Source organism: Dicentrarchus labrax, unplaced genomic scaffold (assembly GCF_905237075.1).
Source record: "Dicentrarchus labrax unplaced genomic scaffold, dlabrax2021, whole genome shotgun sequence".
NCBI classification, from domain to species: Eukaryota; Metazoa; Chordata; class Actinopteri; family Moronidae; genus Dicentrarchus; species Dicentrarchus labrax.
This window is the reverse complement of record NW_026136712.1, coordinates 6,993,460-7,019,627: the sequence shown is the minus strand read 5'-3', so window position 1 is coordinate 7,019,627 and position 26,168 is coordinate 6,993,460. Positions and strand designations below refer to the sequence as shown.

At 39.9% G+C, this 26,168-nt stretch overlaps 2 protein-coding genes and 1 long non-coding RNA gene across 8 annotated transcripts; 1 reads left to right on the top strand and 2 right to left on the bottom strand.

Moving 5' to 3' along the window:
- The first annotated feature begins 154 nt into the window (after window positions 1–154).
- On the top strand, window positions 155–9,454 carry LOC127373438 (uncharacterized). Of its 6 annotated transcripts, none has more exons than XM_051417901.1 (4): window positions 155–278; window positions 365–468; window positions 775–869; window positions 1,763–9,454. In XM_051417901.1, the coding sequence occupies exon 4, from the start codon at window positions 1,896–1,898 to the stop codon at window positions 8,241–8,243; it is 6,348 nt and encodes a 2,115-aa protein (XP_051273861.1). In that variant the 5' UTR covers window positions 155–278; window positions 365–468; window positions 775–869; window positions 1,763–1,895; the 3' UTR covers window positions 8,244–9,454. The 6 variants fall into 6 exon arrangements, with proteins under 6 accessions (XP_051273861.1, XP_051273859.1, XP_051273858.1 ...); XM_051417899.1 differs by having other exon boundaries at window positions 362–468; XM_051417898.1 differs by lacking the exon at window positions 775–869.
- Window positions 9,455–10,270: 816 nt separating this feature from the next.
- LOC127373439 (bone morphogenetic protein 2-like) lies at window positions 10,271–13,151 on the bottom strand. The gene is made up of 5 exons (XM_051417904.1): window positions 12,735–13,151; window positions 12,321–12,460; window positions 11,919–12,035; window positions 11,581–11,740; window positions 10,271–10,839 (listed from the first exon to the last, which is right to left on the bottom strand). The coding sequence occupies exons 1-5, from the start codon at window positions 13,039–13,041 to the stop codon at window positions 10,424–10,426; spliced, it is 1,140 nt and encodes a 379-aa protein (XP_051273864.1). The 5' UTR covers window positions 13,042–13,151; the 3' UTR covers window positions 10,271–10,423.
- Window positions 13,152–21,534: 8,383 nt separating this feature from the next.
- LOC127373442 (uncharacterized) lies at window positions 21,535–24,302 on the bottom strand. The gene is made up of 4 exons (XR_007886909.1): window positions 24,219–24,302; window positions 23,547–23,656; window positions 23,337–23,409; window positions 21,535–21,872 (listed from the first exon to the last, which is right to left on the bottom strand). It is a non-coding gene; the product is annotated as an uncharacterized LOC127373442 (long non-coding RNA).
- Window positions 24,303–26,168: the final 1,866 nt, after the last annotated feature.

The following is a 26,168-nucleotide window of genomic DNA, read 5'->3' as shown; positions in this document are numbered from 1 at the left end:
CCTGTAAAGAGAAGGTCCTTAAGGGAGCCTATCAGCCCTCACTGCTTAGTTACAAAAATAACCAATGACAGTGTCCATTTCATCCTGCTGGCCTGTCTCGCCCTGCCACTCGACACCCACTGGTTTTTCCAATGTGAGCTAGCTAGCCGCGTTCTGTGTTGCTGCTCAGTTTGGCCACACCAACTTGTGCATCTATTTTGGTATTTTCTGAGCTCGCTATCAGGACCCTGGCCGCACCAGTGCATTTGAACATGGATCTGAGGGCTTGACTCACTTTGGTGAGTTTCCTTTGTTTCTTCATCTTCAAGAGAAAAAGTTGGTTTACCATGAATGATAACGGCTAACCATAATTTATTTTCAGCAGGTGATTCTGCACTGGATTCTTGGATTCTACATTGAGGATTTGTGTTTTTGATACCACTGTCTAGATTGAACGGTTACACACAGCATGAAAGACCCATCACACAGGTGAGGGAGAAGTGTGATTGTATGGATGTTTACAAAGACATGAAAAATACTAAGGGGCCAGCGGACAAAATATAAGATAATTCAAGTTTTTGATTCGGCTAAACATTACTGTCCAAAAAGACCTACAGCACAAGGGCCCCTCAGAATGTCTGCATACATTGCTATATAATCATTTTACATTTGTATTGTCATATAATTTTCACTGATATATATAAATATATGAGGGAATTATATTCCAATGCTTTTGCCTTTATACAGTATAGTTAACTGGGCTACCTCATTCCTTGGGTATAAATACACAAGCAGATGCTGGGAAAGTACCGTGGTTGCTAACTGATCTCTGGTTATGAGAGCTGGAAGACTGTTGGCAACCGAAGTCTCCTGGAAAGCCAAAACATTCTGTAAGTCAGACTCAAGATACAGTAAAGTCACTTAGTGACAGTCTTATAATAATTAACATAAACATGAATGTCTTGTGACAACTGAGATTGCTTTCAAACTATACAGTTTTAATATACAAACACAATCTAACATATCATTGAATTATTGAATGTTATATTTGTCTCAATCAATCTCATCTGCTTATAAGGAGAGTCATGGTTTTGTGGATTGTTAAAGAGTTGAGTTATCTGCCAGTGGCTATGCTCCCAGGTCAGGACATATAAATGGGTTAATGAGCTATTCTAAGACCTCACCCAGATAGCTAAAGTAAGCTACAGTAGAGCAGCTGCTGTTGAGGCGCTCTGTGACTGATGTGATGATTTACTTGCGTTTCCTGCACTCTGTGGTGTAAACCTGCTGGAACGAATATTGTTGTAGAGCTTTGCATGGGAATCATCTACGTATTAACCAAACAAATTCATTAAAGGTGAAAAATAAGATGATTGCATTTGAAAGGGACCGATGTGAATGGCCCTAGCATTGGTCCTAGTTTGACATGCATACACATGAACACTGGAAATGTTTATCTTTTCTAACAATGTTCCTATAAATGGACTAGGAGCTGTTCTCATAGCCTCGAACAGTATGCTTAGTGATCACAGCATAAGACACCATACAGTGCTTAAAATAGCCAAGCGCATGGTATGAAGTGTTTGTCTGCTGCCTGCATAGTGACAGCATGGCCGAAGCAGACACATGTCGTGTACATAAAGGTCATCAAAGCAACTACACAGTTCACAACCTTTTACAGTAATCATATGCTAAAATAGTAACTGTTTACCATTTGTGAGTAAGTATAACAGTATTAAACTAAAATCTTTAAACACTGACTGATTTCACTGTCTGTTTTTAGGAAGTTTACACATCCCACCACTTCCCAAATGTCCATCTGAGCTGGAAGACAACCAAAGGATCCGCAGAGCTGCAACAGAGCTAGAGGAGGCAAAGCAGGTGATGCACGAAACAGAAGGAAAATTGGTGACATCATGAGCTGTGTGGAAAAGCGACACATGAGCCATCGGGTGGGGAGCATGCTCCACCATCGCTTTCCCAACGGCTTCACCGACTTGTTCATGGACGAGACTGACCGCGAGGTCAGCACTCTCACCGATCGAGCCTTCCGAAGTCTCTGCGTTGGAGATGACGCAGTTTATAATGACGAATTGTTGTATGGATACTCACCTTTCAGCTGCCATAAACCTTTGGTGGGGGAGCCGCTTAAAAAGACTCATAATAAGGAATCTAAAAAGCAAGGGCAAAACAAAAATGACAAAAATTATGCCCAGCCATGGAAACAGCAGCAACAGAAAAATATATCCCACATGTCGTCTTTCCTCAAGGCATTAAGTGCCACAGAGGAAAGCTGTGAGGGGATGTTCATCAAAAATGGAGGTATGACAGACTCTAAGGGGGAATCATGGGATAAGTCCGCACTTCGCAGCATCCAAAGAGAGCTCTCGGAATTTTCCTCGGATTATCACACCAATCTCACAGAGGGACATTACAAGAATCATCATCGACATCACTCTGGTGATGGTTCATCAAACAAAACAGGCAAAGATGTTGCCCTTCCATCAGGGAAATCCTCAAAGATCAAAAATGGGAAGTCCACTGTCAAACTAAGGAAACTTAACATCAAAAACTTTTTTCTCCACAGTGAGTTTAGCCCTTTCCAGTCGTGGAGAGATTTGAATCAGTTCCCCTTTGGCCAAGAGGACACAGTTCTCCCAACAGATAATATCCCTAAATGGTACGACTTGCCTTTTTACAAGGAGCTGACAGAGGCACACAGAAAAGAGACTCTGCATACAGAGGAGGCACAGTCATGCCAGAAACCGGCAGTTAAGCCCCCTCCTCCCACTGCTCCTAAACCCATCCCTCCCCCTCCTCCACCAAAGGTCCTGCCAAAGCCCTCAGCTACTCCAGCTGAGAAGAGGTGCTCATCAGATGGAGTGGATGGGAGTGCTGCCCCCTGGAGGCGCAACAGGTCCAGGGCAAAAAGTGTGATTCCAGTCAACCAGCCTGGTATACCACCTAAGGAAAACAGTTCAAAAACAGTGGATGAAAGTATGTTTTTGATTAAAAAGGAAGCTAGATCTGTTGAGGTAAAAGCAGTCGAGGAAGTCAGCTCTTTGGCATCTACTCCGTTCAGCATCTGCCAGCTGATGACTCCCCTCATTCCCTCCAGACAACCGACAGAAACATCAGAAATCCTCCAAGGTGTCCTTTCTGCCCTTGACCTTCCACTAAGACCACACTCTGAGGCCAAACTGACCCCTGAACCTCCAGTCAAGCGGGACAGCTACAAATCACTCGCCTCTAGCATCCTCTTTAATCTGAAAGACAACAGAAAACGGGTGAAAAGCCGTTACAGCCCACCTAAATTCAAAACTTTAGAAGTGCCTGAGAGTGGCACACAATCTCCACAGTCAGATTATCTGAAATATACACAAGCTGGCTCAGAGGGCAATGCATCTGGCCTAAGCACTCCAGCAATTTTTAAAGATGGACAGACAGTTTTCAGTCCTATTTTGGAATCTAACAGCTCTCCAATAGGTGATCTTACTAAGCATGATACTGAAAGACCTCTTTCAGATGATTATTTATTATCAAATCTCCTGCAAACCAAAAGAGAGGCTGCAGGTAGCACTAGTCTTGGTGAGGAAAATCCCATATCCCCCTTTATACACTCAAAAAAGACCAAGAGTCCCCGGGCTAAAAAGCAAAACTACCCTTCTCTGAATTTGTACAAGAAAGCCAGCCCTAATGACAGTGATATGAAATATCTTCAAGTCCCAATGAGCAATGGTGCTCCTATACACATAGACCAACCTACTGAGACAAATGAACTTTCACCACTCACACTAAACAAAGAACTCTCTCCAAAAGAACTGCCAACAAACACAGGGCTTTCACCAAATGCTTTAAATATCAACAAAGATCGTTCACCCATAATTTCACCCCAGGCACTTGAGAAAGAAGGGTTGTCATCAAATGTATCAGTAGGGAAAAGACCACCAAATGTACCGGACAAAGTAAAACAACCTGCAAAAGACATAAAAGAAAAATACTTGGGAGCACAACCTGTTAGTTCTAAGGAAAAGGATACAGGTGGCCAACCAATAAGTACAATGGATGTGATCAGAGCAGCAAGGGAAGCAATTATTGCAGCTAAAAATAAAGCTCTATCTGCAGCTCAGTCAGATAGCATCAATAAGCCCATCTCAGAGGAACTGAGGGAGAAAGGAATGGACACAAAGGTTGCCTATTCAAAAGAAATCTTTAAGAGCAAGAGGGACAGTTCAGTAACAGAAAACAACAATGTTTCATCTGAAAGTAGAAGTGAAGCAACTGGTGCAACCCTGGTTGGCAAAAAAGGTAATGTCAAGAAAGATCCCCCACCAGTTCCAAAGAGAAATTTTGTTAAGTCTGATATTCAACTTGTACTTGACAAACAGCAAACACATAGTGTTGACAAATTCACTAATGGTGATTCGGGAGATGTGAAATTAGATTTACCACCAAATGAAAATGAATCCGTCCAACAACAGGGCAAATTCAAACATATATTTTCATCCAGACAGAACAATTATATAAAAAGTCAGAGATATTCAGTCACGGATGAGGAACAAGGACAGGAGTTTGAGGAAGGGAATCTGAAAGTGAATAGAATGGAGACAGATGAGGAGAAGATATCACCCAGAGAAATGAGAGATAGTGAGCATATAATTAATGACTTGCATGCTTTGAAAGAGCTTGAGAGAGCCAGACTTGGCGATGGAATTCTCGATAACGCGAAGAACAAATTAGGGGTTATTAACATAGATGAGGAGACAAGGGCTAAGAATGATTTGATCTCAAGGGAGCTACGGAATATTAAGAAAGGTATGCTGTCTATGAGAGGGAACACATCGGCTAAGAGAGAACTATTTGTAAATAAAGAGAAGGAGCAGAACAAGCAAGAGGTTTTCACAAAGATAGACAGTAATGTCATAGTAAACAAAACACTATTAAATGACAATTATGACAAAGCTAAAATGGCCCTTGAAGAGATAATCTCAGAGAGGCAAAAGAGAAAGAATAAAGTCACAGAGCAGGATGCAGATCCAATATTTGATGAGAACTCTAGTGATGAAGGTTATGCAACAAGGGTACAGCAACGTAAAAAAGCTATGAAAGATTCTATGACAGAGGCCAAGAAAAAAACAAATGACAGCACTCTTAGACTAAAAGAGAAAGATTTAAAAGAGAGGTTAGGTGACCTGAGAGACCACAATCACATGAGACAGATCCTGTCGCAAACAGAACCTAGACTTGGTGAGACTCTCATATCAGGTGGTAGGACAGTGCTACCTGGTATTGAAAAGACTGGCAATGAGTTAAGCCCACTCATAAAACCTAAAGCTAAACATGTTAATGATAAACTAACTGATAATCCAAGCTATGAACCAGAAGAGGTGAATTTGAGACACATGGTGAGACAGATGTCTGAAGAGAGTGGAGAAAATCTGATGAACCAAGATGAAGGCAAAATGAGAGATGTTCCTCCTGTTCCTCCTAGGATCAAAAAGGGAGGGAACAGAAGAGATGGAAGTGTTACTGTGGAGACAGATAGTTTGAAAGATGTAATAGAAGAGGATATCTTTAACAATGATGGAAAATGTGAAAATGGTGACTTAAACTTGAAAGATATGAGAGGAGAGAGGAGTACAGGTTCAGAAAAACATGAGGTAGGTAGTGACCTGTCTACAAAACAAGTTGTACAAGGTCAAACCGAAACCAGTTCTGATAAAAAGAGGGGGGATGTAGTAAATAATACAAGTTCAAAATTCATTATTGAAACCGATGCTGTTATGTATGAGTCTAAAGAAAATGAAAATAAGGCAAATAACTTGCAAGCAGATATTAGCCCCACTCGGGAAGCCACATTTGAAAACAGCAATGCAAAGGCACAGGAAACATACAAGCTAAAGCGGAAGGCTCCTTTAAAACCAGACCATTTAAACACACCAGATGACAACTTAACAAACAGTTTAGTGGTAGAAGAACCTGACAAAATAAACAGAGCTAGTGAGGAAATAAATGTGGATGCAGAAGCGCTTTATGAAATCCCTAGGAATATAATATCACCTTTGTTGTTGGTAAATGGTGTTAGCATCAATCAGAGCCCACCTGATCAAGCCAGCTTGTCCTCAAAATCATCCTACTTCTCTGCGGAGAGTGCACTGCACAGAAACACTGAGACCGAGTCAAACGTTTACCACTCTCTGGAGAACTTGATTGGTGAGGTGGAGGAGGCTGATGAGGTGATGCAGAATATTTCAGAAAGCATAAAACAGGATACGGACAGGACAGAAGTGGAATATTATTCTTTAAGTGATCATGAAAGTGAGCCGGGGGTTGTAAGGCGACCAATAAAATCTCCTCAAAAAGAGACTGAAGTACCGTACAAGGACAACAAAGAAAGAGAAAATGCCACTGCAGATCAAAGTTCAACTCATGATGAAAATAATCAGACACCAATGTCACCCTCCAACATTTTCTCTCCAACTTTGGGGATCCCAGCCTTATTTAAGGTCAAAGACAACACTTTCAGCAATAAGTTGAAGAAGACTGTACATCCCTGGTCACCAAGAAGTAGTCTGAGTGGTTCAGAGAGGGGAGATGAGGAGTTACATCAAGTAAAGGAAAATCCAGAACTTCCTCCGCCAAATGAACCTGCCTCTCATGGTAGCACACCAATCCCAGATGAAATCAAACCTAAAGAGATTGCATCAAACAGTTCACCTCCCCTGCTGCTGTCTCTTTCAAATCTGCCAAGTGAAAATCCAAAGAAACCACAGGTTGGAGTGTTCCTCACTGTCCCACAGGAGGAAGACAGATTTTCTGGCGTGAGCCCGTCATCTGAAGGCGTGGAGAGTTTAACAACCAGCACAGCTGACACAGCGGATGAGTTGGGAATGAATGTGCGGGAAGTATCAAAGGTTCCCAGTGAATGGTCTGGGTCCACTTGCAGTGGTAATGAAAGCCAAACAGGGCTGCCCAAACCCCCAGCTGTCTTGCCCAAATCTGAAAAGGCTGTTCTCAAAGCCATTAAGCTGGCAAATAGAAGGATGAAGAAGGAGGAGGCCCAGAAGTCCTCCCACAAGTCATCTCAAAGCAGCAAACACAGAGTGGATAGAAACAAAAGTGACAAATCTGAGCACAAAAGCAGTAGAAATAGTAAAAGCAGTGAGAGGGAACACAGAGAAAAGATTGAAAATGGTCACCATCACAGTAAAAGCCATGGTAAAAATGACGATCGGAGTGAGCAACTACTCTACGAAAGAAGAGGCCACAAGAGTGAAAACCACCATCAAGACAAAACAGACAGGGGCCACAAGACTAGGAGACAGAGCCATGATTTGGTGGAAAGCAATAACCTGAACAATGAAGCACTACCCAGTGTTGCAACAGAAAGGCAAGGCCGCAGCAGCAACAAACATATTCGAGATAAGCCAGAGCAAAGACACTACAGCAGCGATAGGATCATCAGTAATGTACCTGTATACAAAGCTCACGTCACCGAGAGACCCACATCGGACAGGCCATTGCACCGATCACAAAGCATTGACAGGTACTTAGGAGATAAAGTGGAGCGCAGGCTCAGTGCCGATATGTCAGTCAACGAGAAGCTTGATCCAAGGACCCAGCGCATTGAGAAATCCATCATGGACGAACTTCAGCAGAGAGGCCGTACCAGAGACAAGGTGAGCAGAGAGAACCCATTGAGAAGGAGTCACAGTATTGATACGTACAGCACAGACGTGCCGCACCCTTCAACTCTGTCCCGCCAGTCAAGCCACACCAGCCACACCAGCCACACCAGCCAGCTTTCTCGCCAGTCTAGCATTGAACATGCCATTGTTACGCAGTCCTTTCCTATGACCCAACGTAAGCTCCTCCAGGATCCAGACTCTGGGCAGTACTTCTTTGTTGACATGCCCGTACAAGTCAAGACGAAAACTTTCTTTGATCCTGAAACAGGAAGTTATGTGCAGCTGCCAGTCCAGCCGCCAGAGGGTGCCGTTCCTCAGGCATCCCCCTTGGAGGTTTTGACCCCACCTATGGTTGTGTACCACAGCTTTGTCCCGGTGCCTCTGTCTCCCATGGCTCAGAAAGCTACTATCCAAGCCTCTCATATGACACCAGAGGAGTTTGAGCAGAGACAACTAGAGAGGTCAAGGCAAAGGCACTGTAAGGAAAGACATCAATATTTAGAGCCTGTCTGTGGTCAACATGACCACATGTTAGGGGAGTTTCTAGGCACTGAGGAGCTGGACTGTGCGAGCTGATAGGCCATGAGCTTTGAAAGGAAAAATCCCCCCTCTGCTTAAGCTGTTTTGTGTCATCAAATTGTGGTGTTCATTGCATTCCAGGGATTATTTTGTGTTCAAGTGTTCTAAGTTTTTGTTTCCACCTTCACGTTACCTAGTCTACTTTTACTCTAGTTAGTGATTTCCTACATTTGCTACAAGCAACGTTTCATTGATGAATTTCTCCCTGTTTGAATGCTGGTACAAGATGACTACTCCAGCAAGAAGCCATTTTTTAAACATCTTTTGTTTTTAATACCCTTGTAGCCATGATGGAGATATTTCAGTGTGATGTTTTGGTCTGTTATATACAGAATAAAAACACACCATGAGCAGAAAGATGGATCCAGAAATGCAAGGCACACACTGTTTTGAACAGTGTTAAAGTATTTCAGGGTGGATTTTTCCTTCAAGGCTTTTCATTTAAGTGTCTGATCCTTGTATTGCTTTTGTTGGCTTAACTTACACAAGACACAGATGCTATGCAGGCTTTGTGAGGCCTCGATCGCTTTTATGAAGAGACACGAGTTTGACTTGAGTGAACTGACGGGATAATGAATTTGTGAATGAATGAATTTTTGTCGAATGCTGGTTTGACAAATCTGTGTAAGATATTTTTGAGAAAGACGAAAGGAACATGGACAATCCATGTACATATTGTATTTAAGTGTAAACAGAGAGAGGTAAGTTTGAATGTAAATGTGGAATATTTATTGTAAATGCTGTTTGTTATACACATCTACAGTGGTATTGGGGTCTCCACTGCATTTCAGGTATTGTGTGGTGTTTGTTTTATTAACTGCAGTTTGTTGCCTTGAGATTTCTTTTTTCACCAGACCGTGTGCAGTCACTTAAGTTATCCTTCAAGGTACTTGAAACAAATTGAATTCATTGAAACATTTTCTTTGATTTGTAGGTTACAGATTTCAACTGATCCACACAACTAAAATTTTAAAAATTTGCATGCTAACCTATTGAATGTCTTTGAGACGACACATTTCATTTATACTGTCTAAAAGCTTTAACTGGCATTATGCCAATTCATATTTTTTTTAATATGCAGAGAAGAGGAGGAGAGGACAATTGGTTTTGCAAGTTTGTTGCATTGGAATTTTTTCTAAAGTAGAATAAAGCAGGGCTGTATTGTGTCTGTGATCCATTCCAATAAAAAGAACAACTGTTGTTACAGACTTTTATTGTGCTAGTATTATTAATTTAACTGCAGGGTCATTCTTCATGTGAAGTATATGCCTAAAAAAAGGAAAACTGCTAAACCGGCTTTTATAAATGTATAATGATTGAACTGTTTTGATTGTTATTATTATGAGAAAGTGAAAAACGGCCTGTGTATGCTTTTATTTACTAATTGGCGCAACTACACAAGTAAGAACTTTAAATGCTTAAAAATTAAGCAAATTGTGAATTATAGTGGTTCACAATGGCCTATTTAACACCTATTTTACCTATTTTACATTAACACCCAGTTTTGAGTGTTAATGTAATAAGATTTGACCATTTAACCTATGTTTCTAACCTATGTAAAAAATCGGTACTAGTATTTGTATTTATATTCACATTGACTGTTTGCATTTCAAATCATTTCATGTTTTTTTTTTCATTTTGCCTTTCACCACTCTTTAATTTATGGCATTCCAGTTAAAGACTGGCTTAAAGTTGAAAAAAAAAAATACATTAGGATTTGATCAAAAGGGAAGGCTGGCTAATTACCATAGACAGTGTCACCAAATCAGGGTCCAGGATCCTTCAAAAGACCTTAATATTGGTCTACAGTGCCCCCAGTACAATATGTTATAATTAAATTTCAGTTTAAACTTAAGTAACAAATAGTGCATTACTAATCAATGACTAAAAACTAATTTCAACTAAGAATCATTAAAACAACGTGTTTTCAACTGTATTTAGGTCTATGGTAAATCTATTTGGGCATCCTTTTGTTAAAAGGGTTTAGAATCCCAGCACTAAACTATAGACTAAAGATCACTGAACAGGAATAGTTGTTTTATTTCTCCTCCTTTCAAAATAATACAATATTTAAACATATGCACAGAAATACAGTGTTTTAATTCAACTCAAGCGAACCATCATCTCCCCATCCCTCATAGTCCCAGTGTTAAAAAGTGCAGGAGGTGCACAGACAGTCAGTGACAGCCACAGCTTAATGCCACCATGTCATCATACTGCTTCAAAACCACGTTCTCCTCATCATCAAAGTATAACAAACTTATGGACTGGAGTCTGTCGGGAACACAGCAGGGTGCTCCTACATCATCGGTAGAGAGCTTGAGCGCATGCATGATGGAGCGCACCGTGGCGTGGTTGGTTGCTCTGAGGTTTCCCCCCAGGGGGAACGGGCAGGAGCCTTTGCAGTGGTAGGCGTTGTACCCCCGGGGAGAGATGATCCAGCCAGACCAGCCGATCTCCTCAAAGTCAACGAAGAGGGGAACGCGCTGGCAGGACTGCGTGCGCCCGTGGGGAAATAACCCTGGAGATGAACGCCGTCTCCTGTTGTGGTGGTCATGGGGCTCAGGTGCTGCTGCTGCAGGTTGGGCTTGTCCTACGGAAAGAGGAAGATGATCACATTAGGTTAGAATGGCATCATAAATAAAAAAGTATTTCATATGTGGCCCTTTTTGGCACTGGTAATATTCAATTTCAATTTGCTAAATTCAAACAAAATGGCATCTTTTACACTTTTACATTTTAGACTTGCCAACGGTTATAAGTCTGTTGGCTGGTGTATAAACAGAAAATGATTGAAATGTAAACCATTTATTAAATGCTTATATACAACTTATAGTTGCTGAATAGCTCTAAATGGGTGTGTTGATAAGCAGCAGGGGCTAACTGGCTAAAGTTGGTAGCAGTTGTTGAGCTTGCTAGCGTAAGAGAAGGAGGGGTATAAGATTGGCCCAAGCTGAGGGGGCAGTGACACTCACGCAAAGTGGAAATATAAAAAGGGTATTGTGTGCACAATAAGTGTATTATGAAATAAAAAGTGGCATTATGGAATTAAATTAGCCATGAAATGAGTTATAAAGAAAAAGAAAAAAAAAAAATGCTTTTGTAAATGAAAATGCTTCCCAGTAAAATAATAAATAATAATGAGTTTGACTAATTACAAATTACTGGTTTATTATATGTTTTACACAATTTATTCTTTATTTCATACTGTCTTTTTTATTACTTAATATTGAATATTTAGTGGTTCCATACATGATGGATACTGAAAAATGCAAAGCAGATACAGATAAACAATCCTCTATGTAACACACTCAGACCACTAACATCACCTTACCCAGGTATGACTGGTTTGATGCTCCTGTCCTCCCATCGTCTGAGAATATAACCAGGTAGGCATTCATGTCCGTCACTGACTCCATCCAGTTACCAGAAGGAAGTGTGGTCACCACAAGGATGCCGTTATTCTCCTGGCTGTTGCGGATCCACTTTGACACCTGACATTCAGAGCAAGATTGAACATGTTAAATACATAAGTTGAGAAACACTTAACACACAAATGAAACACAGCTCAAATACATTTATGCACAAAGGCAATGACACACACAGCCTGTGTGAAGACAATTGTTTTTTACAAATGAATATATATAGAATAAATAATAGGGAGCGTGTTACTGTTTGAGTGACATTGAAGACTTCCCATCCCTGTGTGTAAAGGGGCACCAGTCTGGAGGTGATGAGGTTTCCTCTCCATGGCTTCACTCGGCTGTCGAGCACCTCATACAGATCCACCTGAACAGACACAACATGAAGCTGTTAAATCACTGTGTCCATGAAAGGCATTTTTCTCATCCAAACCTCAGTCAAAGTCTTACATCTACTAAACTTCTGCATACACTGAAGCATGATGACTGCTGTTATTTGGTCAGTGTGGTAACCTACTCACCAAAACACTGCTCAGAATAACAACTCATATTCATAGTGCTCTCTGGTGCACTTTGCACAAGTTATGAATTAACGAAAATGACATATCTGCATGAGAACAGATTAAGTAATGTCACACAGAAGGAATTGTACCTTATAGAAATGAGGCCCATAAGACTTTCCGAGGTAAAACTTCTGTTTCTTTCTGAACCAGCGGAACTCCGCTTTGATCATTCTCTCGTCTCTGCCGAAAGACGACAGATTGAAGAAGTGAAACCTCTCTCCAGCGTGACCTGCAAACGGGAATATATGAAACACATCTTTAGTGAAATGTTTAAAAAACATTTGTTAAAGAACTGTAACAAAGTTTTTAAAATTATCTGTTTAACAGGAACGTGCGTAACCGTGCGTAATGGTACGTTTGGATAACAATTACGCGCTCTAATGCATACTATTTAATGATGCTGTGAGGTAAAAATGTTGACCTAAATCAAGCTTATATATTGTCCAACATACATTCTCACAAAACAATCGTAGTTCGTGCGTAAATGTCAGTTTGATATTCACCTTTGTCCTCGAAACTCCGCACTATGTTTCCTTCCAAAATCTCCTTCTGGCTTTTCGGGGTCCCATCTGAGACTGACACCGCGTTAAAAAGATCCAACATAAACTGAGGCGCCTTCTTGTGAGGAGCCACCGCTGGACCCCGAGGTAAATCCTTCAGGTGGACCAGCGCGTCCAGCTTGTCCTTCGTCGTATGCGTCGCATCCAAAGCGTCCTTCCGCCCTGTTGTCCCCCTGTCCTGCGGGATGGCGAGCGGGGTGACGCATCTCAGCTGGAGAGCGAGGACTAGCCAGAGAGCTCCTGTTGTCATTTTTAGTGAGAGTGGACTGAGCTCTACACCTGTGGGACGGCGGGTGATAAGGGCGACCCTCTGCCTTTGATGACAGGCTGCCCCTGTATTCAGCTAACACCAGGAGATGATTGGGCCGTGATTGATGATGGTGGAAAAGAAAACACAAAGGAAAGGTGAAAATGACCCGAGAGTCAGCTATAAAGATAAAAATAAATAAATGACTAATTTGCCTTAATTTGTATGTCCAGGTTACAGTAGGTTAGAGGCCATCTGGCTCACATTTGACCCGCTCAACCAAACAGACTTTTATCAGGGAGAGAGAGTTTGTAGGGATATGGAGGGTTTAGTCTTTAATGCAGGCTGTTTAAAGATCACTTAAAAACGTGATAAATCCTCCTGATAAGAGTCACCATAGAAACGACTAGCCTATAAAATAGTGTGTCGAAATGATACTGAATATGGATGATGCCTGCATTATTGGAGAGATAAAAAAAAAAAAATACATAATTAAATGTACAAATGTGGTAAAAATTTATTTTAATTCACTAATTTAATAATAAATATGACGGATTCACCCTCATTACGGATAGGAAGCGTGTTTTATGTATGACTCTGCATGATTACAGTGGTTTTTAATAATAGGGACCAATTAGCGGGCCAACCAAATAAAGTTATCCCCATTATGATGTTTTGTCACCGGTGCTCCACGTCATGTGTTTCTCGGCCCAGTTGTCCGTTATCAGTATGAGGCCAGTTGCAAGAGAGCAAACGAACAGCCGAGCCGTGACGCAAATGAAGCGCGTTTTCAAAAGCTGCTTGTTAATGCGCACATTTCCCCTAAACGCAGTCGGTCATCGTGTCCCCCCCCCGACCCTTCTCCCCCCCTCCCCTCCTCCGTTACTGTTTGGATAGTGACTCAGAGAGTTAACACCGAAATCAGCATGACATGTTTATTCTTCCCTTAAGATGAATCCGAGATGATCTCCAATTAATCAGGTCGAACAAAAGGGATCAAATTCCCAAGATCATCGTGCTGATCAATAGCCCGCTCTCTGCCCTATTGTTAATCAAATTCATGCCGATTACACAGGAATGATGATCCCCTCACTTAGGGGCCATTACTCACGTTTTAAGGCCCCTTAGCGAATGAGCCTTTTTCTGATCTCTCTTGTATCAGGCAGTAGCCACGCTGTCAGATAAACCACAGGATAGATTATAGCTATAAACACTGTAAACAACAAGATACCAGCAGATCAAATGATGATTGGATTTGCTAAAACAGGACTTTTTTTCTACATTTCATGCAGGACAATGTCCTTTATTGTTAAAATTTGAGGCCACACTTTAAACTTTAACTAGGAAAAAAAAAGTTAAGTAAAGATAAACTTCAGGGTAATATATATCAAGAAGAAAACAACGTGTAATATGTTGAGTGCCTTCTTTTGGGGTGGTGTAACTTTGTGCAAATTTAAATGTCCTGCTAAGGAAATGAGATGCTGAGGAAGCCATTACTTAAGGTACAGTAAAGAACAGCACATTGGCTGTAGTGCAGAGTGTATGCAGGTATAAAGAGTATACCTACTTATCTTTCAGCCAGCATTGGGCTGGATTTGACAGTTGTCAAATTTACCTGGATAGAGTAAGGAGGAAGCAACACTTATGCATAATTATGCAGTTGTGTGGGCCAATATTGATGCAAAATCTGCACCTCTCCTGTGGCTAATATTAATGTCATAGTGATCCTTATACTGCCTGACTGCCTGAAGTAAAGTGGCAGAAGTGACAACGTGCAAATACTACTGGGTGAGCCAAATATGCAAGAGTAGTCTTACATGTCACTTTTAAAAACACAAGGCGTTTATCCTTTGCTGGACAGGCAAATTGGGGGCGTAAATGAAGAGTATACCCCCTTCTCCAGGCGGGCACTGCTACACTACTGGCTGTGCGTCCTCCTGTGATGTATGTGATCCGTGTTCCTCTGTACATGTGTGTTTGTGCGTGACATCTGGCACGTGATCATATATGAGACAGCTGGTGGGTGTGGGATGTCCTCAGTTGTTTACACTGACCATGTGCTGATCACAGATAGACTCACAGGGAAGCCCTCTGACGTAGATTGGTGCAGAGCTTTACCTAATGGCTAAGGACAGACGACAGCAGACTGTGCATATGGCTGAAGATGAACAGTGACCTCTATAATGGAGCTCAGAGCCAATAGAGGTTTTTCTACGAAGGTTTTTAGAAAAGATACAGTATCAGGTTATTGTCAAATTAAGTGCTTATTTGCTTTCTTAAACGAGAAGCTGATTATATATATATTATATAATTCTTATATTTGTCTATGAAATATGAAGCTACAGCCTTGAGACAGTTAGTATCATTTAGCATAAAAACTGGTGTGACTGAAGACTGGTGGGAGCTAGCCTGGTTTTGTCTAAAGATGAAAAAAATCTGCCTGCCAGCATCTCTAAATCTCTGAACAAAAACCAAAGTGTAAAAATGACAGGTTGTAGTTTTACAGTGGCACACAATACACTGTAAAACCTCAAGTTGACATTTTTTGTACAGAGGAAGCAAATGAGATATCACATGTTGATCAGTGACAGTGAATAGAACTCCCTGTGCACAGCTAACAGTGGCAATCAGGTGCTGATAGGTCATAGGAACATCTTATGTGAGGATCAAAATGAACCACAGCACACTGAAATGATCTTACTGTGATTTGTAGGCATGGACAATGTGTTTCGCCTGTAGCAACATTACATGAGCACTCATAGGTGTGATAAATACACCGGGGTCACATGACTAATTATCACAGTCTTCATTTAAGTGTTTTCATATATCTTATATTATTATGTTTATAGGCGGTAAATGGTAGGCTGTGACGAGGGTCGAAAACCGGGGGACCTGTGTCTGTATTGCAGTTCTTGAAAGTCTCACTCAGTTAGATCCTGTGAGAACTAGCAAGTAAATATTGATGGACTGGCGTGACTAGTATGGAATCCCATTTCCACCAGTAAAATAAAAAATATGATAATGATTGCCTTGATAATATTTTGTTTATTTTAAGTGAAAATTATGAGAACACATTAATTCTAAGATAAACAGTCATAATTATGAGATAAAAAGTAAAAAATTATAAAATGAAAAGTCATAATTATCCTGACATGACAACATGAACATTTTTATTATCAAGGTTTCATCTTATTTTTTTTATTTTACTGGCTGTAATGATAGTCCATAGGTTCAGGCTGGAAGGCAGAGCACAGCACTATTTGAGCTTGTTTATCATATTAACTCGGTTTCTGAACAAAGGTAAGTTCTCATATTTTAAATCAATTTATCTACTATTGTGCTGAAGTGCTGCCTGAATCTAGAGTGTGGGTAGTTCAGGATAATTTCAGCCATCATTAACTTTATTATTCACACCTGTGCCACCTGTGACATTTCAGTGGAAAAAACTCAAGGCTAAGGTCTTATCCCTCTTATTACTGGACATCACTGAGTCTGTTTTCATGGATGGATGCAGTGCTGTCAGTTAAACAGCAGATGGAGCCATTGACTTAGGCATGGAGAAAACAGGAAGAGCTGGTCCTTGTTTACAGTGATAATAAGTATGATCATACTTAAGTATATGGTTTCATATGCCTATACTGTTTATCAAGTGTAGGTGTTTTAAATACATGTTGCTTAAGCTAAACTGCAAGGTTTGTTTTGAGAGTGGCATAAGGGTTTTATGTGAAAGATACCCCAAAGTTATTCTATATCATGTCTAAAGTAACATTTTAACAAATAAAAAATGTATTCGTAAATGTATACATGAATTCATATTTATTTTAAAGCTGAATATTTGTCATCCAGTGCTTCAGCTCACTGAAGCACTGGAGCCATACTTAGCATAACGGTATAAAACTATGAAGACTTTTACACTGTCTGTAGATGTTGAAATTACGGTATTTTTGCCTGAGAATTGATGCACAGCATGCTGGCGACGAACCCCTCAGATTTCCTCATTGGGTACGATGGATGGTGCATTAGCTTTAGTGTGCTGTTGTCTACTCTTTCACCCAGGGCCGCCTGGCTCCACATCTGACAATGTGTCCATGTGTTAATGACTTCACCTTGTGTTAAATATCTCTACTGAGGCAATTAGAGACACATGGAAGGCATTTGCTACAAGTGCTGGCCACTGCTGCAACTCTGTTTGAATGAATAATGAAGAGGAATACAATCACAGCAAAAGTGGAAACATATGACAAGGGTGTTGAAGTCAGCCACAATGTAACGTGATTTTTTTAAAAGAAATGCATCTCTATCGCTCTGATGACAAATAAGCAGGGTCAGCAGTCATTTCAGTGCGTGAAATGTCCACTTTAAACAAGAGGGTCTGTCATCTCTCTGTTGTTGCTGAGGTTACTACTAGAACTAATAATGTCATTGATAGATGGTTGGTGACTATTCAGAAATGCAACAGCATCTGTCTCATGTCATTTCATTACATACAATACATTATTACTGTATGCTTAAAGGAATACAACAACATTTTGGAAAAAGAGAGTTAGATGACAAGATCAATAGGCTGCCATGCTTCCATATTTATGCTAAATGTGAAGAGAGAGACTACAGGTGGTTAGCTTAGCATAAAGACTGGAAACAAAGGAAAACAGCTACCCTGGGTCTGTCCAAAGGTAAAACAAACCCATCTACCATCACCGGTAAAGCGAAACTAATTAACAGGAAGTAACTGAGCCTGGCCAAGACATAGTTCTAGCACGTAACTCCTCATAAAACCACAAATTACATTTCAGTCTTTGTATGGATTAAACAAACAAGACATAATGTGTTAATTAGTACGCTTCAGAGGCAGCTGGTATGTGGATTTTCTCACCTAATGACAGAAAAGGGCTAGTTGTTTCCCCCTGTTTCCAGTCTTCATGCTAAGCTAAGCGTTTGCTGGCTCTTGTTTTTAAAAATGTTTTTTGGGACTTTCATTCCCTTTAATGGATAATGACAGCTGTAGAGTGACAGGAAATGGGGGAAACAGAGACAGGGGATAACATACAGAAAAGGGCCACAGGTCTGAGTAGAACCCATGGCCTTAGTAGAGGCCAGCTCTACTAGGTGAGCAACCAGGGCATTCCCTTGCAGGCTCTTACATCATAGTGATAACCATCTTCTCGATAACCTTTGGCAAGAAGTTCATATTGTAATAGCTGCAGGTATAAGATCAATTTTATAATTTCAAAATTGCACGGATGAAACCTGCAGGCTGTATGTTGGGGCAGAATTAGCTATAATATACCCCGCCCTGCCTTTGTCAGGCTCATTACAGCATACAATGTGAAGATTATTATTATTATTATAATAACCTTATTTATAGCTCCTTCCATGCAAAGACGAACCCCAAAGTGCTTTACAAAATAGGTTAAAACAAGGTTAAGCAAAAAGTGAATAAACAACAACGATACCTTAAACTTTTGATAACAATACTAATACCAATAAAACCAAAAGGAATATTGGTCCATATGTGTAAAACTGGCTGTCAGGAGAAACAAACAATGTTTCAATGTGTTTCATCTGTGAAACAGTGATAAATGATATTATGCTCAACAATGTTTCCTAGAGGGCACATGTATAAAGACAAAAGAACAGGGCCCAGAATGCTTCCTTGGGGAACACCATAATCATTCTCAAATGTGTGTGACGTAAAATCACCCAAACAAAAAACAATGAAACTAGCACTACATTAGAGAGACAAACCCATTTCTGAAGTCTATTAATTAAAATGCCACAATCAGTTGTATCAGCGCTCAAATAAAAAAGAATAAGGACGACCACATTGTCGTAAAACTCTCAGGTCACTGCTGTCTTTAATATAGCTATCAGTGGTTAGTCCAATAACAAGGGAATTATTCATGACACCGTTATAAAAGTATCTGTAATAAAACTTAATGACATCTTTAAGACTAGTCCAAATGGTACCAATTTAGTTGAGATCAAGGGAATAAATCATGACACAATTATACTGGTCTCATGACAGCCATATGCAATATGTTATTATGTTATGTTAATATGTTATGACAGGTTAAGCTGTCTTGGTTTATGTCAAGTTAACATAACAAAAACATATCTTAAACAATGTCAACTTTGCATTCAGTCACATAACTGACTGAATTACAATTAATGACAACAGTCAACCAAACATTCATAGACTCCTTGTTCATGACAAGTGTCATGTCAGTCTAATGCACACCTCTTCAAATAAAGTGTTATCAAATGATATTAAAGAAATAGGTGTTTCTCTCATTTCTAACAGCAGTATAGCAAATTCTTATTGGCTCATTTAAACCTATATAGGCAAATGGGTGATCTGGTAGAGCTGGCGCCCCATGTACCAAGGCAGAGTCATTGCTGCAGCAGCCATGGGTTCCGGTCCCAACTGTGGCCCTTGGCCATGTCATCCTCTCTCTCTCCCTCTCCTTTCAATTTCTGGCTGTCCTATCCAATAAAGGCAAAAGGATCAGTGGATTAGTTGGTTAATTAATCAACAGCAATCCAAAACTTCACCTGACAAACTCTCTCATCATGTGAGACAAAACAAATTACCAGTCTACAAATGTAACAGAAAAAACAGATATTTCCAATTGTTAGCTACACATTTATTGATCATTTAATAGCAGGAGGGTTGTAACAGTGTACTGTATATTTAAAAAGTTAATCTACAGTATGTCAAATGTGACATTACAGCAATAAATTATTAGTGTTTCTCCAAAGCAAATCCATGCCGGATTCAGATGTTCCCATAGTACAGTACATTATCGCTCACAGCACAGTGCAGCTACTGCAGTGGTGTTTTCAGGATAAATGCAATAAATGGAAAATATCAGTATGCTCATCATTAAATATCATATATGAAAGATTCAAGAGTGAAGAAGAATACAAAAATTACATTTTGTATAGTTTCTTCAAATGAACAGGAAAGTTTTCTTGTATTTTTTTTTAGCAAATGTGAATTGAAGGTCATGGTAAGACACTACATAAGAAGTTGAGAAAGACGACTCATCTGAATGCAGTAAGATGTTGCTCACTGAGGAACAGCATTTCTCCGGTTGTGGACAGGTCAAACTGGTTTTACACACTGAGCTGAGTTATTATGCACTCTTATAAGATCTTGTGAGCATTGTTCCATTCTTGTGGGTGTCCCTGTGTGTAATAATCAGCTGACTAATGCATTAACGCCCATGACAGCTATTTATATTCAGTAAACAAAGGTTATGAAACAGTAGGTTGTGAAACAGGAAATCATACAGTATGTTATCGTAAAATAAGTAAAATGTTATCTATGTAGCACTCAAACAAGGACAGAAGAAAAACCCTTGCATCATTTTTATTTGAACTCTATAGATGGGGAAACAAGTTTAAACCTCAATATCTTAAAGGAAAGAAAAACAAAATCAAAAAACAAACCCCCAAAACACTGAACACTCCCCATCAGCATTCCATAGCTTCTTTTTATTATTATTTTTTTGGTTTCATGCAACAATTTTGCATTAATTTCAAAATAAGTGGTTCTCTGTCTGCTTAGATGGAGGACTTCTCTCCATACAGCCAATCAAATCTCTGCATTAACCAATAACATCATATTTCTATCATGACACTGAGCCAGACAGCAGTCTGCTACACAACACTAGAGCCTTTATATTTCCCCAAAGATCAACAATACATTTAAAAAACATGATTTTTGACAGCAAAATGGATGAATATGATTTGAGTTGTCATCCTTTGCGGGCAGTTGTGCTAAAACCAGCCTGTTCCCATTGCCAGGTCATCAAATACCGATGTTTTATCACATCCTCAGCAGCGTTTAATAAGGCTGGACAAGGTACCCGTCAGCAACTGTATGAGATGTACCTAAACCTAACCAAACAGTGCCCATTTCATACAGAGACTGAAGGGTACCCTGTGCGTCTGCATGAGCAGTGTCGGTATTTGACAACCTGAACGTGTTGTTCTTTCCTATTCTGTTTGTATTTCTTCAAAGTCCACGAGCATTTTCCTTATCATTACAAACTCGTCAACAACTTTCTTACATTGCAAGGCTGAATCTGTGATACAGTTTCTAAACTTTGCATCCCTCTTAGAGGTTGGAATGATTTGGGTACTGTTTGCCAGTTTAGCTGTTTGCTTGAGAAGCTCCTGAAGTTGATTTGTATTTGACAGACCTCTTCTTGCCTGTTCTCCAGTTTTTGTCATTAATGAGGAGGATTTTTCCTCTAACTCATCAGACACCTGCTTAATTATTTTTAGGACATCTTTTGGAAATTCAATGATTTCCATGAACTCTTTTCCTAACTTTCCCACACTTTCTATACTTTGTCTCTTTCTCTTCCTTCGCCTTGTTTAGATTTAATCCAATAACACTTGCACCTCCAGTCAATGCTGTGACGCATCCTAGTACTGCCATGGTTGCAGCTCTTCCCCCACCTGCTAAAAAGGCTGCAGCTATTATGTTTACTCCTGTCTGCATCTGCTTTACTTTATCAGATATCTCCACAAGCTCGCTGGCAATGGCTTGCATTCTTTCTTCCTTAATGTCATACAGCTCAATAAATAGTCTCCCAGCTCCACATAGTCTTTGTAGTACATCAGATAAATGAGGAGGGAGTTCTGTCCTTACGCTTCTTCTTATTAAGGCCATTTTTTAAAAGACAGGCAGTTAAGTCTAAAAAATGTTTGAGTGCAAAGTCTTAAAAGGGCTGAACTCTATGACCAACAGGTGCCAGATGCCAGTGTTTCAGTCCATGTGGTGTGTTGTATTGATTGTTGTTCAGAGTCTTGGCAGTACCTGCCTGTAATTTGAAAAGAGATTAATTACTTAGACTTTCACAAGAGTACAACTACCATATATAGCCATATATATCATTTTACACACATACAAACACTGTTTAATACAGTACACATTACAAATAAAACTTTCCATTATAGGATTAATCGTGAAATGGGATAATTGTGAATATCCTCATGAGTGACTTATAAAAGCTGTCTAGCTTGCTGATGTATAGTAACAGCCACAAGGAGGAACGGACATGACTGAAAGCTCAGTTATCCAAATGTTTCCACCACAAAAAAAGTTCAACCAGATGTGTGGAAATACTATGGATATCAAACTAAAGACTGACATAGAGAGGAGGTGCCGTCTGAAGAGTCTATCTGTGATGCAATGAAAATATTGGTTTCCTAAAATCCAGGTGAAATGGAAATCAGAGTGCTATTTGCTTCTGCACATTTATGTATTTTCTGTCAAAACAGGCAGCTAGGGAGGGGATTGTCACAGTAGCCAATAGCATTGTGTGCTATGTCCCCCCAGTCCAGCAACTATACCCGACCCATAAGCTGACTCTGCTGGGACTGGGAGCTCCCAGAAAAAAGCACGGCCAGACCGGGGCCGAATATGGCCTTCAACGCCAACATAGGACAGTTTAAGAACAGGGAATAAAGTACCAAGGTGCTTTGGTTGTTGGGTTTGGCTCCTGCCACCCAGGGGCTAAGTTGGCTAACGTTAACTGCACCAGTTAACAGCATCTAACATTAAGGTTGGCAATAAGTCCATCTGGAATCAACATAAATCTCCTTGGTACCACTGTCATCAAACTCTCTGTCTGGAGGTTATGTTCACTGGGAGGCTGCTGAACCCCGTTCAGTTGCACGCCAATGGTAGATACATTAGCAGTTAGCTGAGTTGAGACGGGGGCAGCTGGACGACATCTAGGGAAAACCAGACAATATTTTCTACAGTAAATATCTTCCAGTTTCACGCAAATCACTGATAAAGTTGTGTTTTTGCAGAGTTATCAGAGAGACCCGGCCCCCCAGAAACACTACGCCCCGGTAGCTAGCCATGCTGTTGCTAGCATACTAACTAATAAATCTTCGGTGTCACTAAAAGTTGAAGATTGATTGACAGGTGAACGACATGTTGTTATGGGTTGAAATTAGTAAGTTCATGCTTACACAAGCGTGTCAAACATTGTTAAATAGAAGTACAATATAACTGAGGATGCAATCTTAAAGGGTAAAAATTACATTTTTAATTTCACCTGGATTTTAACAAAATGTGATCCTAATTTAAGAATATTTTGATGATTATGAGGATAATATTGTGAATTTCTATTATTTTAGCCATCATAATCGAGACCTGAAATGTTCATATCTCCCATGCCTACATACATACAATTCAAAAAGAACACAAAGAACAGACAACAACAGAACTTGTGTAACTGGTATTGTGTGTTGCCTTCTAGGCCCAGACTTACAAAGAAAAGTTATGTTGCAGTAGATAATTACACTACCGCTTCAGATGTTCTTTTTATCTGCAGCCGTGAAATGCTAAAAGATCAAATACAGACAACACAATAGACATGGACATAGACATTAATATTTAATTTAAATGTGCTACTGTACATGTGCTGTACATACTATGTGGCAAGGGCAAAGTAGAGGAAACATTCAGCAGGAAATATTACCTTGTTTTCACATTCAGATTGTTATAGTGCTGTCATATTTCCTCTCAGGAGGACATGGAAGCAGTTAGAAATAAATCCCATCAGTGCAGCAGTCCATCATCTTCAAAAGTCTTGATGACCCAAGGACAACAAATATACCACACAGCTGTTATCTGGATGTCAAACATACTGTACACTGTAAAGTGCTTGATTGTCCAACTTGCTCTGATTCCTGTCATCCAATAACTTACCTACTTTTTCATTCTCTAACTCAAATGTATTATAAAACAACAGCATATATCCCAGACCAGACTTACTTCATTTCAGCCAGTTAGAAATTTAAAGAAAATAAAATTTTGCTATATTTTAACTGGATTTAAATGGCTGTTCAGCCCTCTATTGATCACTAAATCCAAACAGATCTCTCTTCCTTCAACTCCTCTGAATTTCCTGGTTCTTTGGGGAACATTGTGCTCTTAATGAAGATGACTTAGAAATCTATGAACAGTCTTTTGAAAGATGTGGCTACAAAATGTTAGAAATATGAGAAACAGAAACAAATGATAAATGTCTGAACTCTGTGAACTGATGCATCAATGCATTTACAGGCAACTCAATCAAACAGGAAAAGCTAGCCAATAATTTAGGTCATAAAAATAATAATGTATATTGAATTGAATTTAAATGGCTTACATGATGGTTCGTCCTCCCCCTTGTCTGTGCCTTTTCATAATACTTTTACTGAACTTTACAAGGCTCTCCCTCTGTCAGCAGTCCACACATTGTTGCTTATATAAAACACACAGTCACATGATATGCAAATAATGATCCGCCAAACCCACTTTCAATATAAAACAGAAAGTAAAAAACACAAGTCATTATAGTTTCATCTGGCAGCCAGCTTTGTTCACTCAATACAAAACCTAACAGACAAATTTAGGAGGATCTATTGTCGGAAATGGAATATAATATCTAAGTATGTTTTCATGATCAATCAACTGAAAATAACAATTGTTGTGTTTTCATTACCATAGAATTAGCTTTAGCTTAGTTTTTATCTACAGGCCCTGCAGGTCACCTTCAATGGAGAGAGAGGGGATGACTAACAGCAAAGGGCCACAGGTCAGACTCATGACGTCAACGCCATGGTGAACTACCGTTTTTATTTGCAGACGCTACAGTATCACAGAATGGACAAACCAAACACTGGCTCTAGATATGGCCTGTCATGTATTTGTGAGTTTCGCTGCCACTGTAGTTTCTACTACATACCTGAGAGTTAATCAAGAAAGGAAGTAGCTCAGAAAACTCAACTGAAAATAAAATGAGAGCTTGAAACAGTAAGTAAAATGAAAAAGTGAAACTAAAATGCATAGTAAGAAACAACACTGTGTAATTACAGATTCTGTGTTTGCTTACATTGCCTTGTTAGCTTATAAACACTGACTGACTGTTGATTGATTGATCGATTGATTGCTTTCACTACAGCTAAATTGTTCTGTTTCAGGCCAGACCGAACATCAACATTTTTCCTATAACCAGTAACACATGCGTATGAAAGAAAAAAAAAACATGATGATACACATAACAGATTAATAACCATAGCATATCAGAACTAAACAATCCAGAGAAATCAACATGAACGTGTACATTGTGTTGAAATACAGTGACATCTGCTGCTGTGGCAGAGCCTCATGTGCATTATTACAAGTTTATTCAGCGGGATATCCCTCCGCTTTTATTATACATTTTATTCCACAATCTCTAATGTAGCTGTATTTACAAACAGAGACACCCCATCAAGAAGACGGCGGTGCACACTGCCCTCATGTGTTGTGTCTGAGCCCTGCTCATTTCAGCACATTGCCCAAAGAATCTGCCATGTGTCCCAAAGACCTAGCTGAAGAAACACTTCCTTCAAAACAACAAATACCATTTTTTCTTGATGGAAATGTCTCTAAAGTTTATAAAAGTGTTGAATAAAGTAAAATTAGTATAGTATAACTAAAATTCCTGTAATATCAATAGCCCTGCTTTCACAAATAACCAGTTTATAGAAAAAATGAAGGAACTTCTTAAGACAAGGAAACTGATAAATTGACTGTCTGTGGAGTCTGTAGCACCGTCTGACCAAAGAAAGATGGCCTGTGACTGCAGTAACATGAGTTGGAGCTTTATGTTGTACAATTGGGTTAGTTGGAAGGAATTATGAAACAATAATAATAATAAAGCTGGAGCCTGCCATAGATGACACAGCAAAGAGGCAGGACTTTGGACAAGTCCTTGGTGGCTCCACCTCTGGGTCCCAACGTCCCAAACAATACTCATCTACTTATTAAAAGTTACTTGAAGCCTGCCATGGCTCAAGCATTAGCCCAAGTCAGGGGACACAAAAGGGGCCTGAAGATGGTTGCTCATATGGGAGCATTGGATCTTTTAGTGAGCCACATGGGCAGACACACATTACAAATGTGTTAAATGTGAACAAATGTTTTTGTTTCTCTTTTGAGTTTTCCCAAATCAGTGTTAATGATGTGGAGAAACTATGTTCTTTCGTCAAGTGAGCAGTACTACAGGACAATGTGCTGTAAGACTTGTCATTTCTTTGTCTGCCCTTTCATCCAACGCGTTTTCCTTTCCCCC